The following is a 17,348-nucleotide window of genomic DNA, read 5'->3' as shown; positions in this document are numbered from 1 at the left end:
CTGAAGCCTCCAGTCCAAATCAGCACTCTGACCAGGGACTTCTCCACCCAGCTGGAGGAGGCCGCTGAAATAGCCAAACCAGAAGTCTTTCCAGGCTTCAGGCAGATGGTGGAAGAGAGAGTCAACCTAGCTGATGCCTGTGTGACTCTGGAACAAAAGCAAAAGTTGAAACAAGTTTTCTTGGATTTCCAAGATCTCTTTGCGGTAGACTCATATGACTGTGGCCGCACCGACATCCACACAACAACAATCCCCACGGACCCTGGCATGACTCCAGTGTTTGTGAAGCAATATCGCTTGCCTCTCGCATCAATGGAGTCCCTTACTGAAATAATTAAGAACCTTGAGTCCCGGGGAATAATCCGTCCAGTCCACAGCACCTTCAATAATCCGGTGCTGGGAATATTGAAGCCAAACGGCCAGTGGAGACTCTGCGCCAACCTCAGGGAGCTCAACAAACGGGTCCGTACTTCCCGATGGCCTCTGCCCTACATTGACCAAGGGCTGACCCTGATCCAGGGGCCACAGGTATTCACTGCAATAGACCTGACCAATGGATACTGGACTGTGCCTGTCAGCAGGGAGGACCAATACAAACTGGCTTTTACCTTTGGGGGCCAGCAGTACACATGGACCCGGACTCCCTTCGGATACCTTAACTCCGGTAATGAGTTCAATATTTTCCTACATAAGGCCATGCCCGACCTCCGTGCGAGGGGTAACCTGGCTTATGTAGATGATGTCCTCATCAAAAGTTCATCTGTGGAGGAACACATAGCGGAGATCCGTTATGTTCTGACCCAGTTGAGGGCCGCCGGAGCAAAACTTTCCTTTCAGAAAGCACAGTGGTGTAGAACCCGTGTTAATTTCTTGGGGCATGAGATTACTCCTCAGGGTCTCTGTCCCCAGGAAAAGAAAGTGGAAGCACTTCAAAAACTGAAAGACCCCACAACTCTGCGGGAACTAAGGAGCCTCCTTGGACTGACTAATTACAGCAGAAAGTTCATTGAGGGCTACGCAGAGATCACCAGACCCCTGATTCATCTCCTGAAGGGGGGGGTCAAGTGGGAATGGGGTCCAGAACAAGCCGAGGCAGTAAGACAACTCAAAAGAAGCCTCTCACAAGCGCCCTGCCTAGCTTACCCTGTCAGAAACAAGGAGTTTTTCCTGGAGACGGGGTTCTCTAATACGTGCTTGACGGCGGTATTATACCAAAAGCATGACAAGGTCAATAAAGTAATCTCCTATGCGAGCAAAACTTTATCCTCTGTGGAGGAAAAATTCAACGATTGTGAGAAGGCACTCCCGGCAACGGTGTGGGCATTGAAGAATTACCGCCCGTTTATCCAGGGGGAACACATCATAGTGGAGACTCCACACCAGCCTCTGCAATATCTCCAAAGCGACAGAATCCGGGCCGGAAATGTGAGTAATTCCCGAATTACTTCCTGGATTCTATCAATGCAAGGCTTTCCTGTGGAGGTCAGATATGGCCAAAACAAGAAGAGTCCCCTCGCGCAAGGTCTGGCTGACTTGCATGATTGTGCCAAAGAAAACTGTCTCGAGGACGAAAGTCTAAAAATCAAGGACAACACGGAGGCATACCTTAATTCCCCACACAAAGTCTTTGAAGAAGACAAGTGTGAGGGAATGCCCACTGTCTATGTGGATGGATGCTCTTACCATGTTGACAACAACGGGGAAAAAGAACTGGTGGCCGGCGTAGGGAATGCATGGGTGAAGGAGTTCCCAGAACCCTCCGCTGGGTACAAAATTGGTCCCCGAATTAGTCAGGTGGCAGAATTGATGGCTGTGCATCAGGCCATCCTCACTGCTGTCCAGCATCAACTCCACGAACTGGTCATAATCACAGATTCAGATTATGTACGGAACGGGTTCGTGGAGCACCTGGTTAATTGGAAAACCAGAGGCATGCTATGTGCTAATAACAAACCCTTGAAACATGGGAAGTTGATCCAAAACATTGATGATCTGGTCACCTCGAAAGGAATGACCATCTATTGGAAGAAGATCAAGGGTCATTCCAAAGTAGAGGGACCAGACAAAACTGGAAATGACTTAGCTGATCAGCTGGCCAAAACCGGGGCCATCCAAGGGGATCTAATTGAGATTGAGTCCCTGTTGGGGGAAATCCAGGTCACTGCTATCACTAGGTCCCAGACAAATGCTCACAACGACCTTTCAATTGCACAATGGAGTAAGGAGACCCCTGATGCTGATTTGATTACAGCTCAGAAAGGGGATACAATAATTGGTAAATTTTACCAGCACATTGAGGACCCTGAGAACTTTCCCCTGACGGATACCGATTACACTGGGATAGAGGACCTAAGAGTGTTGATGAAATGTCCAAAAATGTTCCGGATCCAAGACGGTTTGTTGGTAAGGAAATCCAAAGTTGGCCACGATCAGTGGGTGGTTCCTACCTCATTCCGAAGCCTGATGTTAAGTCACGCCCATGATGCGGCCACCGCCGGTCATAGGGGGTTTCACACAACATTGGAAATCTTAAGAGAGGTTGCTTACTGGCCACACATGGGGCAGGACCTTGACCAATACTTGAAGGGGTGTCTTGTGTGTGCACAATTTCAGCCATCATCCCTCACGCACCGTGCGCCTCTCCAAAAGAGGGGGATGACACTGCCATGGTCAGATTTACAAATTAACTTCGTAGGCCCCGTGATTCGCTCTGCTAGGGGGAATAAGTACATGTTGACTGTGACATGCTTGTTTACCAAGTGGGTGGAATGTCTCCCAGCCCCAAATTGCAAGGCAGAAACCGCAGCTGCCCTGATGATTAACCACATCTTTTCCCGTTTCGGTCTAGCTCAAAGGATTGAGTCAGACAGGGGTAGCCACTTCACTAGTGAAGTAATGACAAAGATGTGGGAGATACTGGGGGTCAAAAGGAAGTTGCATATTGCGTACTGGCCAGCTTCTTCTGGGGCAGTAGAGAGATATAACCAAACCATTGTGAGCATATTAAAGAAGTTTGTGGCAGATTCTGGGCCAAGTTGGGATATCCGATTACCTCTGGTCCTAATGGCCATCAGATCTACCCCTTCATCTGCAACCAAAATGTCACCATTTGAGTTGATGACTGGGCGCAAGATGGTGCTTCCTCAGCATTTGCTCTACAGGACCCAAGAGCAGACACTGATAAATGCCTCCACAACTCATGAGTATGTGGAGAATTTAAGGAAACACCTTCAACATGCTTTTGCTTATGCTCAGCGGAATCTAGAAAGATCAGCTGATAGCATGAAGACCCACTATGACCTGAAGACTTCCAGGAAGGAATATCAGGTGGGGGACCGGGTCTATCTATACAATTTCCAAAGGAACCAGGCCAAACAGCGAAAATGTTTGCCTACATGGAAGGGACCCTTTGAGATTATAGACAAAATCTCCCCTGTGGCCTACAAGATCCGCATCCCCAAAGGCGGTTTGGCAGAGGGGGAAGACAAGTGGGTCCACATTAACCAGTTGAAGTGTTGCCATCCCAGGCACACTCTGCAACAACTGGAGGAATCCTCTGGAATCCTAGAGGGTACTGTCTCAGATTAATTCAGTTCTAACTTAAAATATCCTACATATCGCCTATCAAATTCTGTGTTTCTCAAGTTTAGGTGTTCCTGTCTCTTAATTTAAAAAAAATGTGCATGTTCATATCTGTTGAGTTCTAAAATATATATGCCACCCCACTATATCAATGGTGGGGAGAAATGTCCATGAATAGGTATTGCCGCTCTTCCTTTGTCGTCCTAGGAGAAAGAAAACCTGGAGACGGGCCAAGGAGGACGATCCGGAGACCGGGACTCGAGACGCAAGGGGCCCGGGGTACCGCCCAATATTCCCATCAAGACCGGCGAGGAGAACCGATCGATCAGTACCGGATGGAGGAAAAGATGCTGAACTGTGCCATCTATTGGAAGAAGATGAGGAAACATCCCAGGTCTTGCGAGTCCCATCAGTGAAACAGAATGGCCATCGCAAGAGGGGGGCTTGTGGGATGTATTTATCCATGCATCCGAGCCCTACCTCAAAACTGTGCAGTACTGACATGGAAAACATCATGATGGCCAGAGCTTCCCAGAAAATGTACAGGGAAATGCATGAAGAATAGGCTGCCGCTCATTTTTGCCGATGTTATGGGCACAGAAGGGCACTGCCTAAAACCACCATTGGACTACCCACACAGTAGTCTGAAACCATTGGGAATGGCAATGCTGATTGCCAAAAGCAACTGTCGGGAATTAATTTTCTTAAATCCCAAAAATGGGTGCAGTACCAGTACTCACCACTATCAGAAAGCCGGCATTTTAAAACCACCAGACTTTGTGTAAAACTGAATAAATGAACCCAGAGCATGCCAAAGAAAGACTTACTGAGAGGTGGATACAATGTAAAGTTATATTCTGAAGTGACTTGAAGGTTTATAACAAGACTGGCTGACCTGTGGATTTCAGCAGTTTAAGTAAATTTGGACTGAAAGACACTAAAAATCTAAATGTTTAAAAGAAATGAGTGACCTACTTTTGAGTGTCACATAGGTTGCAATTGTTTAAATGTCATAGTTTTGAACTTAGAATCAGCATTCTAGCTGCATATGTAAACATTGTCTTGACTTAAACTGGGTAACAAAAAGTGACATTAGCTGGGGCCTGGCTTAAGGAACTGAATTCTGCCCACCAGCTATCCCCGACAGGAGTTGATACTTGCACAACAGCTGTGTTCCCAGGCCTAGCTGCCCTTTTGCTGCTCCCACCAAAAGGGATATGACACTTCTCTGATTGAATTACCTCGGCTCTGCAGGAAATTGAACAAAGCCCTGTGCTGACTCAGCCAAATGTTTTATTACGGGGGCCGTAAAAATGTCTTCCTCTTGAACAATGGGCCTTCCAGGGCCCAGGCAGATGGTTTATTGCAGGGGTAATAAAAATGGCTTCCTCTTGGCAGAAACTGGGAGGGGGAGAAACTGGAGACAGAGGCTGAGCTTCAAGAAAGTGGAAAGACTGGTTTCTGTACCATGTGACCTGAAAAGACACACCCCTGTAGCCAGAATATGGTTTTGGAAAAAGATGAATAACTCATAGTACGGACTTGTGAAAATTATTTAAATGATACCATAATTCTTGTGATTTTTCTGCCCACATTTTAAGAGGTTTTTAGAACCGGTGGTATGATCTGGGGGCAAGCTAGTAGTTACGAGGGTATTACTTAAAATGTATGCATGTTAAAAATCTGACATTTCATCAAGTAATGTCCATACCCCTTGCGCACATGTGTATAAATTTGGGGTAATGTCCGATATTGTGAAACCAGTTAAAAAGTGCAAATGTCGCCATTTCTGAATGCAAGCTCCCAGGAAGAGCAGATTTGGACAGGGTATACCTCCTGTGATATGTGAGGGGTGCATGTAATTTTAAACAAATGTGTACCTGTGCAAATATGTCTTTTTGAGAAAATATAGATTGTGTGTAATTTGACAGGGGTGGGTTCTCTGTACCATAAACAGACCTCATCATGTTGACACTTCATTTCGTTCCCCCAATCAAGGGGAAGAGGATGAAGTGGCCAATGATAAGTGGAGAGGGGTAGAGCCTAGTGATGCTGCACACACACCCATTTTCAAAACACATAAAAGCAGACAGTGAGGACATATAGGGACCTTCAAATCCATTTGCTGCGGGACGCTCTGCCGGGAAAATCCATACTTTACCTCCATCAACCTTCAGAGAGCCAACATAGAGACTTCAATCTATCCACCTTCAGTGACCCAGACCAGACCAGCAGAGTAGAGCTGACCCAGACCGCTGTTAGCAGAACCAGAGAGCTGAACCGGAGTCCAGTCCAAAACCTGACCAGATCCGTGGCGAGGCCCATTCTATTTCTAAATATATTGTGAGTACCCAGCAGAACTGTGTAGAACCAATCTCTTAGTTAAAATAATATAATTCAATCTATTTTAATCTAAGTAGGACTGCCTCCTAACTGTCACCTGTCATTTTCTAGTTGCTAGCTGTCACTTGTCTTTTTGAACTTTAAAATTTCAAATCTGAAAAACGACCCTTACCATATCGCTCATATCTCCGTGATCGTTTGTCCTAGAGACTTGCAGTAACTTTCATCTGGAAGCTGAGATCCTAGGCTGTCCTAGGACCCCAAAACGATAGTGCTAGTCCTTGTAGTTCCTCTGTAATCGCGAAAAACGCACTCGCGAATTTTGCCGCGATTTGCACATTTCTCCACGTGTGAAAACAGCAGTTTTTTTTTTGCTTTCCTTGCTAAAAATTCGTTTAACCTGCCAATCATCCCTGAATCATTGCTAGAGTGAGTCTGGACTAATATTAACTAGATACCACTCACCCTGAACCTCTAGGGGGAATTACAAGCATTTTAGCATATTTTTCACTTCATTGCCAGCACATGTAAAAGCATTTTGGGCCTGTGTTTAAAACTCCGATCTGTAATCTAAGCTTGCTGGGGTGAACTGAATTACATTTGATTGCATTTCTGAGAACTCTGTGCTTTCCTTCCATTTCCTTGCATTGCATAAAGGGGGGGAGTGGATTGCCAGAGAAAAGTGATTACATTGTTTTGTTGAAATCATATTGAGTATTTTCTGTATTGCATTTTTCATTCAACATTACATCCATCTGAACTTATATAAAGTATTCTCTACCACCTTATTCTTCTGTTACTATTCACAAGTGTGCTAGTGCCAGACTATCCATTATTGATTACTGCTCAGATTCAGTGTGATATTCAATTATTAATTTATTATAAAGCGTGATATATATATATATATTGTTTAAATTATTAAATAAACCTTTAAACTTGTAAAACAGAACTACTTCTTGGCTCAGTGGGGTCAGGAGGATTCCAAGAGAGGGGTGTTATATAGGGGTAGTCATGAAGAACGCATGAACTGGACATAAAGATATATCAATAAGGGTTTCCATTCAGTATCCCAGACTAGGCATTGACTTAGCTGTAGTGTTGAATTGAATCCTCTTACACCACCAAGGCCTGACTAGACCGGTAAGTCCCCACTGCACCAAACCGGACTCGGTACCGTTATCGGTGGCAGTCATGGCGCAAATAGCGCCATGACTACCACCAACCTCGGAATGAGGGCCAATGACTTTTAAAAGGAGAGCCCCTGTTAGGATAAGAGGTGTTTTGTGTTAACTTCAGTACCAGTGCGCAAATGTTTTGGACTGCAACTCCCATCCTAGCCCGTATAATAAATGGCGAGGAATCAGGAGAGCTGAGGTCCAAAACATCTGGAGAATCGCAGATTGTGAACCTGTGCTCTAAATGATCATTTAGCTGAAAGGAATGGTCTAATCACGTTTTGATACCATGTATATTGCAGAACATGAAACACAGAAGCATACAAAGGACATTCAGCATTCAAAAGCAGGTAAATATTTTAATCATTTAACATCATGTAATGTATTGCTTTATAATAAAAGTGTGATGCAGTTCTCATGTTTGAAACTTTACACTCAAATTCATTCAAAACATTCACATCCACATGTAAAATATTCCTACCTGTATACATATATATATCAGTAATTGATTCAACAATCCCTCTTAAATCTACGTACATAATAGTAATCCATCATTTAGTTATAGCTAAAACAAGAGACTGTTGTTCACCAATTAGAAATCTAATCGAAAACGCATCTGTCTGAATTGCATCAATATTAGGAACATATTTATGAAGATATGTATGCCCCACTAATGCGAGTGATTCACATGTTGTTACTAGATGCCGAGCGGTCTGGCGTTGGTTCTGATCTTTATATAGCTGGCACGGACATTGATTGGTGGTCAGTTCTATATGTCGTCCAATGACCTCCATAGATGGAAGCTGATTCAGTCTTGATCTGTACGACCTTCCGTGCTTAAACGAAGGAACATTTAGGATAAAATGTCGAGTACCAGTGCATCCAGTCAGTTCCTGTATGCTGGTTTCCCCATATCCACTTCTAAATTGTGCATGTAATCCCACATGCACACGTTTCTGTTTAGTGCAGTTCTTAATATCATATAATGCAAGTCCAAGTCCACCATCACTTCAATCCTTTAAAATAATTCTCCTATACAGGTGGTATATGTTTATGATACTTCAGATTTCCCTCTGCTCATCGCGTTATTAATAAGAGGAAAAGTAGCAAAAAATAGGGTTACCTGATTGTTTACATATATTTAAATGCAGCCCACTTTTATTTATCAACACATGTCAGACGTTTCTACAGCTCCTGCTATAATTGACAAATGATGTCTGTTCTTAAATCATAATGTTCCCTGTGTTTTATGATACAAGCTATTCTAGCAAATCACTTCTATATGTAGCTTGACATATTTAAAATATATGTTGTTAGTACCCACCACATGAGGCACAGTTGGCGTTCATCAAAAGGTATCTGCTTAATTTCTGGAATGCTAGTACAAGTTATGATCCTATTTCTTTGTCTTCTGGTAGCCACCCTTACTAATAGACATAAACTGCACACTATCAACCCAAACACAAATAAATGAGGGATGGTCTGTTAATGAAGGTCAGTAAATGTACCTAAAAATTGAATACATAGGTTCTAAAATGTACTGGCCTTCAAAAAAGGTCTGTATTCAGTTGTATTTCGATTGCGGGAAGGTTTGGTATCATTATAAAAAGAAGTAGACGTTCCAAAAGGAGAAGCAGCAGCGTGTTGATCAATGGTGGTCATGCCCCATGTAGTGGGTATTCATGATATACACGTTCAGGGTCGGACTTGGCCATAACATTGTCGCTGGCACCAATGAAAAAGTGGCCCACAGTGGCCAAAGACAATTAATTCCTTTTGTGACACTGTTTGAATAGGGCCAAAGGGGGAGTTTATTTGATGAAATGTGATGCAAATTGTGTATTTTAAAGATAATTTATTTAGCAGCACTGGTCAAAACTATTAGCCGCAGAGTGAAGTAACTCATCAAACTGGCCCAAATTGGCCAGAAAAGTGGCCCACTTTCACCCAAAAAACTGCTCCACACCAGCATTTTACATTTTTGGTCCGTGCTGGGTCTATGCCCTATGGGCTAGTCCGCGCCTGAGCATGTTAAACATATGCCCTAATGTTCGAGTTCATGGGCCTCATTACGACCCAGGCGGTAAGTTACCGCCTGGGCCGTGACTTTACTACCATGGCGTAAACTATGTTTACGCCATGGTGGTTGGCGGACTTACCGCCCCATTCCGACCTTGGCGGGGCGGTAAGTCCCCAAGCCCCATTTACCCTTCCCCATTCCCATTTTTGCCCCATAGGGCATAATGGGAGTGGGGAAGGCGTTAATTACGCCACCGTAAATTACGGTGGCGTAATTAACTCCATGGTCCCTTAGCGCCATGGATTTTAACACCTGCTAAAAGCAGGTGTTAAAAGCGCCATGGCGCTAAGGGACCTCGTACTCAGGCGGTAAGGGTCGGCGCTGTTAACGCTGCCGTAAACCCCTTACCGCCTGGGTCGTAATGAGGCCCCATGTCTTAGATTCACATGCATCATTCCACATTTGCACCATTGAGATATTTGTTTTGATTCAGATTTCAGGGTGCACTTTAAGAGGCAGAAACTCCAAATCTGTGTGCTTGATAATCTGGGTCTATACAAAAATGTATTACTCAGAGAAATGTTCAACAATTAAAAGATTTTGACAACAATGAAAATAATTGCAGATCAATAGAAGTAACAATTATGAACACATGGTGGTCAGTTATTTGAAATGAAAATATTGCGTTTCCTCAAATTTAAAAAAAAAAAAACAAAGTGTATCACTATTGAATTGCACACTAACATGGGTGCACCACAACCAAGTACTGTGTATGGTATAGACACTAACTAGAGGCAAGTGCTGGTCCACGTGCAGGAAAAACACTGTCAAGTTTGGCTGATTGTGAGGTGACAGTCCTCCCCCTCTGTTGGTGGCAGGCGTTGGATCTGTGTCAGGGAGCACAAGATGCTGTGCTTCGTGTGAGCACCTATAGGCCCCAGCACTTGCTAAAATTCAGTGAAGTCTGCAGTTTGATATTGATCCTAGAGGGATGCACGTGCAATATGGGTGTGACCGGGCTCGTGCTTCAGCTTCATGGGATTTCCAAAAGCTTCAACCAATGCCATTTTCTTTCTTTGCCACGCCAGCAGAGTGACGGGTGCAAGCAAAGCTTCCCCGGGACACCAGGGAATGAGTTGGGTTCAGTTGAGTTCAGGTAATTAGAAACCACAGACACTGCTGGCTACCAGCTTTCCTGTTGCAATGCCTCCAGCTCATCCAAGTACTGGTCCTTTCAGAAACTGGATAGGGCCAATGCCCTACTCGAAGGTCTCCCAACGTCCTCCCTTGTTCCTCTGAGAAGTGTCCTACAAGCGGCCACATTCATCATCAAGAGTCTACACAGATTCGACCACATGGCCCCAGCCCTCATTGAGCTTCACTGGCTGCCACTGCATGCAAGAATCACCTTCCAGTCTTGCTGCATCATCTATAAGGCAGTCGCCCTGAAGCTACCTCAGGGAGAAACTCAGCATCTCTGGCAGACAGCGCACCACCAGAAGCCAGGATACGTGCAGACTTGAAATCTGCTGCTACAAATAGGAAATGACCAGAAATCAATAATTTTCTGCCAACTCCCTAAGACTGTGGAACCTCCTCCCTATCAGCATCAGGCTCGCCCCCATGCTCCTACACTTCAGAAAAGAATTCAAGACCCACCACTTAAGGGAATCTCTCCTCCACAACACATGGGCCATCACGTCGGCCCCAGTGCCACCTGACTCGCTAGACTCCATCCGCCCCTATCCTCCGACAAACCTGTACTGCTGTACCCCTCCTCTGTGCCCCTCAGTATCCTACCCCCCGCTGTATATCTGTTGTGTTGTTATCTCTGAAAGGCACTCTGTTATGCATCTGTACTGTTGCATACCTCTGTAAAGTGCTCTGTTGCTTCTTGAAGCTAGGTCTGTGCTCAATTATTACAATAATATTATTAATAATAATGATAATAATAATAATAATAATAATGATGATGATGATGATGATAATAATAATATCTGCACTGGGGAAACAGCAAGTCTCAAGGGAAGTAATAATCTTTGACGTAGATACTCGGCTGTGCTTGCTGGGTCATGGGTAAAGAAACCTTTGCAAGTCCACTCTCTGGTCAAGGAAAAGAAGGCTGGTGTTATTAGACTCCGACAGAGCTTAACGACAGAGACAGACTTGCAAGCAGGCTCTCTGGAGGGACACCCCCCCCAAAATACAAGAAGCTGTAAACCACTAAAATCATACACTATAGCTGCCACCTGCCAATGAAGCCCAAGCAGCCATCATTGCGAGCTGAGATTTACACAGGGAACATGGTAACTTTTGGTGACTTTAGCGTTGCAAAGGTTAAGAGCTCATAGAGACAATTCAGAGCTGCAATCACATTAAGGCCGTTGATGAGGTCTCAATGGGAAAACATGGAGTCCACAGCAGAAAACAGTAAATACTGCACAGGTCTTGCACCAGAGCTGCAGATAAGGACTTTCAGTCTCACACCTTTCCACTAGGGAGCATAATTATAGTCAACTGTGAAGGAACAATGTATTCAAATTTAACATCCAAACATTTTGCAGAAGCCTCACATTTCTTGCCTATGTTTTTCCCAATGCAACCCGTAAATAACAAAAGAAAACGTCTAACACCATGATCACCGAATAGTCAAATAAATGTGAAAAGGGTGGTGAGAAAAGAGGCTGATTAGAATTGCCCAATTGCAAAAAATCAATTTAGCCGAAATAGCCATTATGCGAAAAAGGCTAATTAAATCTGGTCAAAGCACTCTATCCATCCTCAAATGCCATCTAAGAGTGCCACATTCCTCTATAGTATTCTATCCCATTACTTCTGACTCATAAAGCAACTGATATAAGCCAAACTAAATATGGTGGCACTCCCCCTATCTCATCACCCATCGATCGGTTCTAATATCTGGTGCCTGGAGACTGTCCAATCAAGGTGGCTGTCTTTCACGGGTACTGATCACAGGTTTGCAATAGAACACTGTTATTTCTCTTCTCCCCTGACCTTGGTGTATTTCTAAAACATCAAGAAGTACATAAAAGAACACAATGTTCTGTATACGTATATCCAGGGGGACAATCCCCATTTGACCCAGTGCATGACAAATCTATCAAAGTTGGCAGGCTGATAAACGGCCAGGAACAATGGAGACATGGAAACCTACAGAATTAATTGTAGGAATTCCACACACCCCAAAATGAGACTTTTACACTGTCCCCTATGTGCTTGCAGTCACCCCATGTGGTTACACATTTGAAGGTAAAACGTGTGAGGCTGAATTTGAATAACAGTCGAATATCCTTTCATGCAGGACAATGTCACTGGGTCTCGCCCACACTCTAAAACTTGAATTGTTGTATATTAGCTGTGTATTCAGCCGGTGCGTATTACCTACAAACAAAAGCTCACTACTTGTGCAGTTGCGGTCCCTGATAATACTTGGGAGCACACATTCCTCACTATATGGTACAATCTGGACTTCCCCGTGTTAAAACATGTTTATAAATAAGGCCCGATGACGTATACAAGTTGTGCCTTTGTTAGAAAATGAGTTGATTGTGCAAATTATCATTGGTCCATGATGTTCCCCCTCATGTTTTGACAACTGCAGTGCACTCTTTTTTTTATTGCAGTACAAGAAACACAGAAGCATAAAAAAGAAGCTGAACACGCAAAAGCAGGTACACCATGTAATCAGTTCACAGCATGTTTTAAACTTTTTTAAATTAACATTTAATGTATTTAATCACAAGCTAATGCAATGGTCGGGCTCCCAATACAAGAATGATGATGGATGATGGCCTTCAACACCCTGACAATCGGAGGTCAGAGGTTAAGTATTTGTTGAAAGGATGCATAACTGAGCACTTTCTACTAACACCATCCGTTTACGTCTCACCTGATAACGTTTGTGTCAGTAAATATGTGTGTCATGCATTTTAATAGTATAATATGCCCTCATTTCTTTGCACATCCAACTACTACCCATCACAGCCCTCTCCCTTCAAAAGTGAAGAAATGGTGATGACTCAGATTGAAAGCCCAAATGCAGTAAAAAATACCCAACGCCCTATTCCCAAGTGCCAAGGAAGAGTATGCTCGTCCTTTTTGCATAGACTTGCATACTAGCCTGGCAGTGAAGGGGTTAAAGTGCAGTAGTCAGAAAGATTGGTAGCACCATAATTGTATAATATAACACGTACATCAACACATAGAAACTGACAACTATCAGCTATTATTCGGAGGGGTGCATGTCGTTAGGCACAGCGGGGCAACACAAAGAGAACTGGCGCACTGCAACCGGTGTTGAAGAGTCTCTTCGATTACCACCGCCCAGGGGTAGGAAAAGCCCTCCGGTCTGATCAGGGGCAATGGAATGTCCAGCAGGGGTTGTGAGAGTGAATGTGACCCGCCCTAGTAGAGTGCTCGCTGGAATTTTGGAAAGAAATGTTATTTGACATGAAGACTCACGAATAGCACCACTCAGCCTATGCCATAATGGCCCCATCTAAGGAGGATTCTTAGCTGTGGAGTTTAGCACCGCATGAGCATGTGATCAGAAGTCTCTCTCTCTCTCTTTCTCTCTCTCTCTCTTTCTCTCTCTCTCTCTCTCTCTCTCTCTCTCTCTCTCTCTCTCCCATTGAAATTGCTCAACTGGGGCCGATGGCTTAAATGGAGTAGAGTGGAGGTTCTTGCACAGTGGCTGCCAGGGCTGCTCTTGCTCTCTGCATTTTCACATTAATGTGCATGTGTTTTATAGGGGTTTGGGTCTATTTGACCTAATCACATTTGGTTGAATTTATTTGACCTTTTTTCTGTTTTAAATGAGGGGGAGACCCCCGCAACCCCCTCCCCACTTTCCCTCAACCTAATCTATACCCTTACCCACTCCATATGTATATTTAATTAAATTTGACCATACAAAAGGGCACAAAAATTCCACCAAATATTTTAGGTCAAATGTTTTAGGTCAATTATGCAAATACCTATTATATGTGCTTGCAAATAATGTGATAAAAGAGAAGACCATTGCCAGGGCTCCCAATTGACACCTCTCACGCACGCTATAGAAATTAGCTGCCTACCTTTCCATAGGAGAAGTAGGGTCTATTAAATCCCATTGAAAAAGCTTTGTGAATCGGGACCATCGTGTTTTGATGATATTTTGCTGGTTAGCATTGGACAATGTTTCTTTATCAACTTGATGGAATCAAGTGAGTGCCCTCTCCTGGCCAATTGTGGAATCCACCAACCAATGATTGGTGCCAGAATTGTAATCAATTTCCAGGAACCCAGAATGACTCTACCATTTCTAGCCCACCTAGAGGGCCCTAATGTTTCTGAAATGAAGGGTAGTTTGCAATTGACCATTGTTTATTTTATTTTATCGTTTATAAAGCGCAGTAAACTTGTAAACATCAAGGTGCTACTTACCGGAGTTCCAACAATACAAGAATACTTGGTCGAGGATCTTGAAGGATGCACCTTCTTTACATTTCTTGGGAGAATAGCAACGTTTTGAGGTGCTTACGGAAGACAAGTTCTGGACCTGGTGCTCCAGTTGGGACACCCGCTCTGGCTGGTGCAGGGTTCTCTGGTCCATTCTAGGTTGATCACAGCAAGGGTAACTGTCCTTTGTCCCATAATCCCCTTGGTTGGGATAGTTCTGGTACCCCTCCACCCTTGGCCTCCCTATCCCGGATTGGGCTGTTTGGGCTCAGGGAAGTAGGGAAAGAAAGAAAGGTTGTTTTGGGGGTTGATGTTTGGCGGGTACCCGGGAAAGAAACTCAACCCAGCATTTGGGGGATTACTGCCCTCCTGGGGGAAGTTAGGAGGGAAGTTTCCTGGGTTGGCAGCTGCCTGGTTGGATCCCCCTCTACCTTGGAATGGGGGAGTCCACACATAGCCCAGGATGGGTCTGCTGCCCTTGTAACAGGGGCTGATATAGTTAGGGGAGTTAGGGGTCCCATTTGTGGGGTTACCTCCCTGACTACCTGTTTGGGATTGGCCCAAGGGTCTTCTGGGTCTTTGGTTAAGAGGATATTGCACAGGAATGTTTTTATGCCCGCCCATCTCCAGATCTAAAATGGGGGCAACCTTCACCTCCGCCACCTTAGCAGCAGCAGGGCTGTTGGTTGGTTTGGGTTTTTTTTTTGTACTTTTATTTTCTACTGGTTTCTGCACTTCATAAATGCGAGTTGCCTGTTCAATAACCCAGTCTAGTGATCTCTTCTCATGATAGTCCCTCACCAGCTGTGTGATGATGTATTTAGGGAGTGCATGAAAGAAGGTATTGATGAACTCCCTACTGTCTGTGCGCACCCTCCTGGTGGTCTGCGCAAAGGCACGTTTTAACTCTTGTACAAATTCTTGTAGGGCCTGGTCTTCCCCACATTGCAGATTGTAGGCTGCTTTGCGGCCTCTTGAGGGTTTCTATGTATGGAGAAATGCTTTAAGATGGCCGCCCTATAGGTGGACAATCTTGAGTGGTTCTGATCCTCCAGCCCCACAAAGAAGCTGGAGTATTCAGGGGAAAATGTCCACTTGACATGTTGAATGCAACTTTGGCTATCCTTCAGTAGTTTTTGTGATAGTGAGTTATGACGCTCCTTATGGCCTTGATTTGTTTCAGGGGATCTTTCAGTAGGGCCCTCTTAATATTGTTGGCCTTTTCTGCCTTAGTCACCCTTGTCCACTCATCCTCTGACTCAGAGGCACTGCTACAGGAGGTGGCTATCTGATCCTCTATGCTCGCCCTCATTCTGCAGGCCTGGGAATGGCTTGCAGAATGTGGGGGTCTAGTCTCCTGAGACCTGTGGTGCTCAGAAGAGTCTTCTGACTCTTCCTTGCTCCCAGGATTGGCTGAGTACCCCCACACACTGCCCTAGCTGGGAAGAGGTTTTTAGGATACTCTTGATGGGTCTAGTTTCATCGAGTCCCCCACCAAATTTGACAGTCCCTTGGTAGGCGATATTTTTGAGGATCCAATTCTCTGATTCCCCCCTCACTGGAGTCTTCCTGATCAGAGAGGCTAGCCCTCACATTTGGGAATATTTACAGTGATGCCCGCCCATCCATTTCTGGGTGGCGCTGATTTGTCAGTCCCATATTTCCCAGTGTGCTGAAGTCTACCATCCCCGTGGCCCTTAGTTCATATGAGCCAGTGGACATGAGGGTGGCAGAGTCCATGGAACTGAAGGGATTAAAGTACCTGATGACAGGGGTCCTGAGGTTATGCTCAGGGGTTTCTCTGTCCCTTCATACCTCATCTCCTTCAGCCCCTATTCCCTGATGACATGCCAAAATCTGACCCCTTTCCTCCTGAATTAAGGCCTTATTGGACTCAATAATTTGCTCCAGCACGGCTATCTGTTTGTGGAGCCTGTCATTCTTTTCACAGAGAGCCTCATTGTCTCTCTGTGCTTCCTGACTGGATTGGAAATATTGGGCCAATTTTTGCTGTAGGAGACTCACCTCCTGAGTTTGATCCTTATTGGTCTGAGTGTTCTTTGCCAGAGAATCCTCCACCCACCTGATGTGTTCTTGTAGCTTTTCATAATCAGTTCTGATTTCACTAAACTCATGAAGGGCCAGCTTTCTTTCCTCCAACTTAGTTTTTAATTGGCTGACTTCCTGGCCTAAGGCGTCCCTTTCCTATGTTAGAGTGCCCCTCTGCTCTGCCAGGTCATCCCTCTGATTTTTAAATGCACTAGACTTCTGGCACTCCTCATCAAATTCCTCTTGAGAGTGGATGTCTTTAATAATTAATTTATTGTTTTCCTCTTTTAATTTGTCTATGCAGTCTTGTAGGACAACTAACTGTTCTGCGCAGACTCTGTTAAAAGTTAATTGCTGCTCCAGCTTTTGTTGACTCTGTTGTAAAGAGTCAACGCTTTCCTGACATTCTTTTTGCAGAATCTGTACCTGGGTATCTTGCTCTGCATTCTTTTGCTGTAAGAGAGCCAGATCTTCTTGGAGTTTAGTGATATACTGCCTAGCCTCTGTTTCAGATTCTTGGATATCCTGGAGCCTTTGCTCTGCAGAGTCCAGATTGGTCTGGATTTTCTTCAGTGCTTCCCCTTGCCTCTTTGTCAAATCTATATTGTCTGTATGTTTTTCCTGTATGATTCCTATGTGGAGGTACAGGTGGGCTGCTATTTTGGCAATTTTGCACTGCTCCTCTTTTATTTTTGGGGCCATGTACAGCTCGCTAAGCG

The 17,348-nt window shown here is 44.5% G+C and overlaps 1 protein-coding gene across 50 annotated transcripts in view; it reads left to right on the top strand.

The window, feature by feature from the left end:
• The window catches only part of TRDN (triadin), a 1,596,486-nt gene that overhangs the window by 1,346,542 nt on the left and 232,596 nt on the right, over window positions 1-17,348 (top strand). For 49 of the 50 annotated variants that reach the window (XM_069607588.1, XM_069607568.1, XM_069607599.1 and 46 more), the window contains 2 exons: window positions 7,403-7,450; window positions 12,765-12,812. The exons of the other annotated variant lie outside the window; for it this stretch is intronic. In XM_069607588.1, the coding sequence (XP_069463689.1) occupies window positions 7,403-7,450; window positions 12,765-12,812 (96 nt within the window). The remainder of the gene's footprint in view (window positions 1-7,402; window positions 7,451-12,764; window positions 12,813-17,348) is intronic. 50 annotated transcript variants of the gene reach the window in all.

This window comes from Ambystoma mexicanum, chromosome 4q, assembly GCF_040938575.1.
Source record: "Ambystoma mexicanum isolate Mex_15411 chromosome 4q, UKY_AmexF1_1, whole genome shotgun sequence".
Classification (NCBI taxonomy): Eukaryota; Metazoa; Chordata; class Amphibia; order Caudata; family Ambystomatidae; genus Ambystoma; species Ambystoma mexicanum.
The sequence above is the reverse complement of the archived record's forward strand: the minus strand, read 5'-3'. Positions and strand labels throughout refer to the sequence as shown.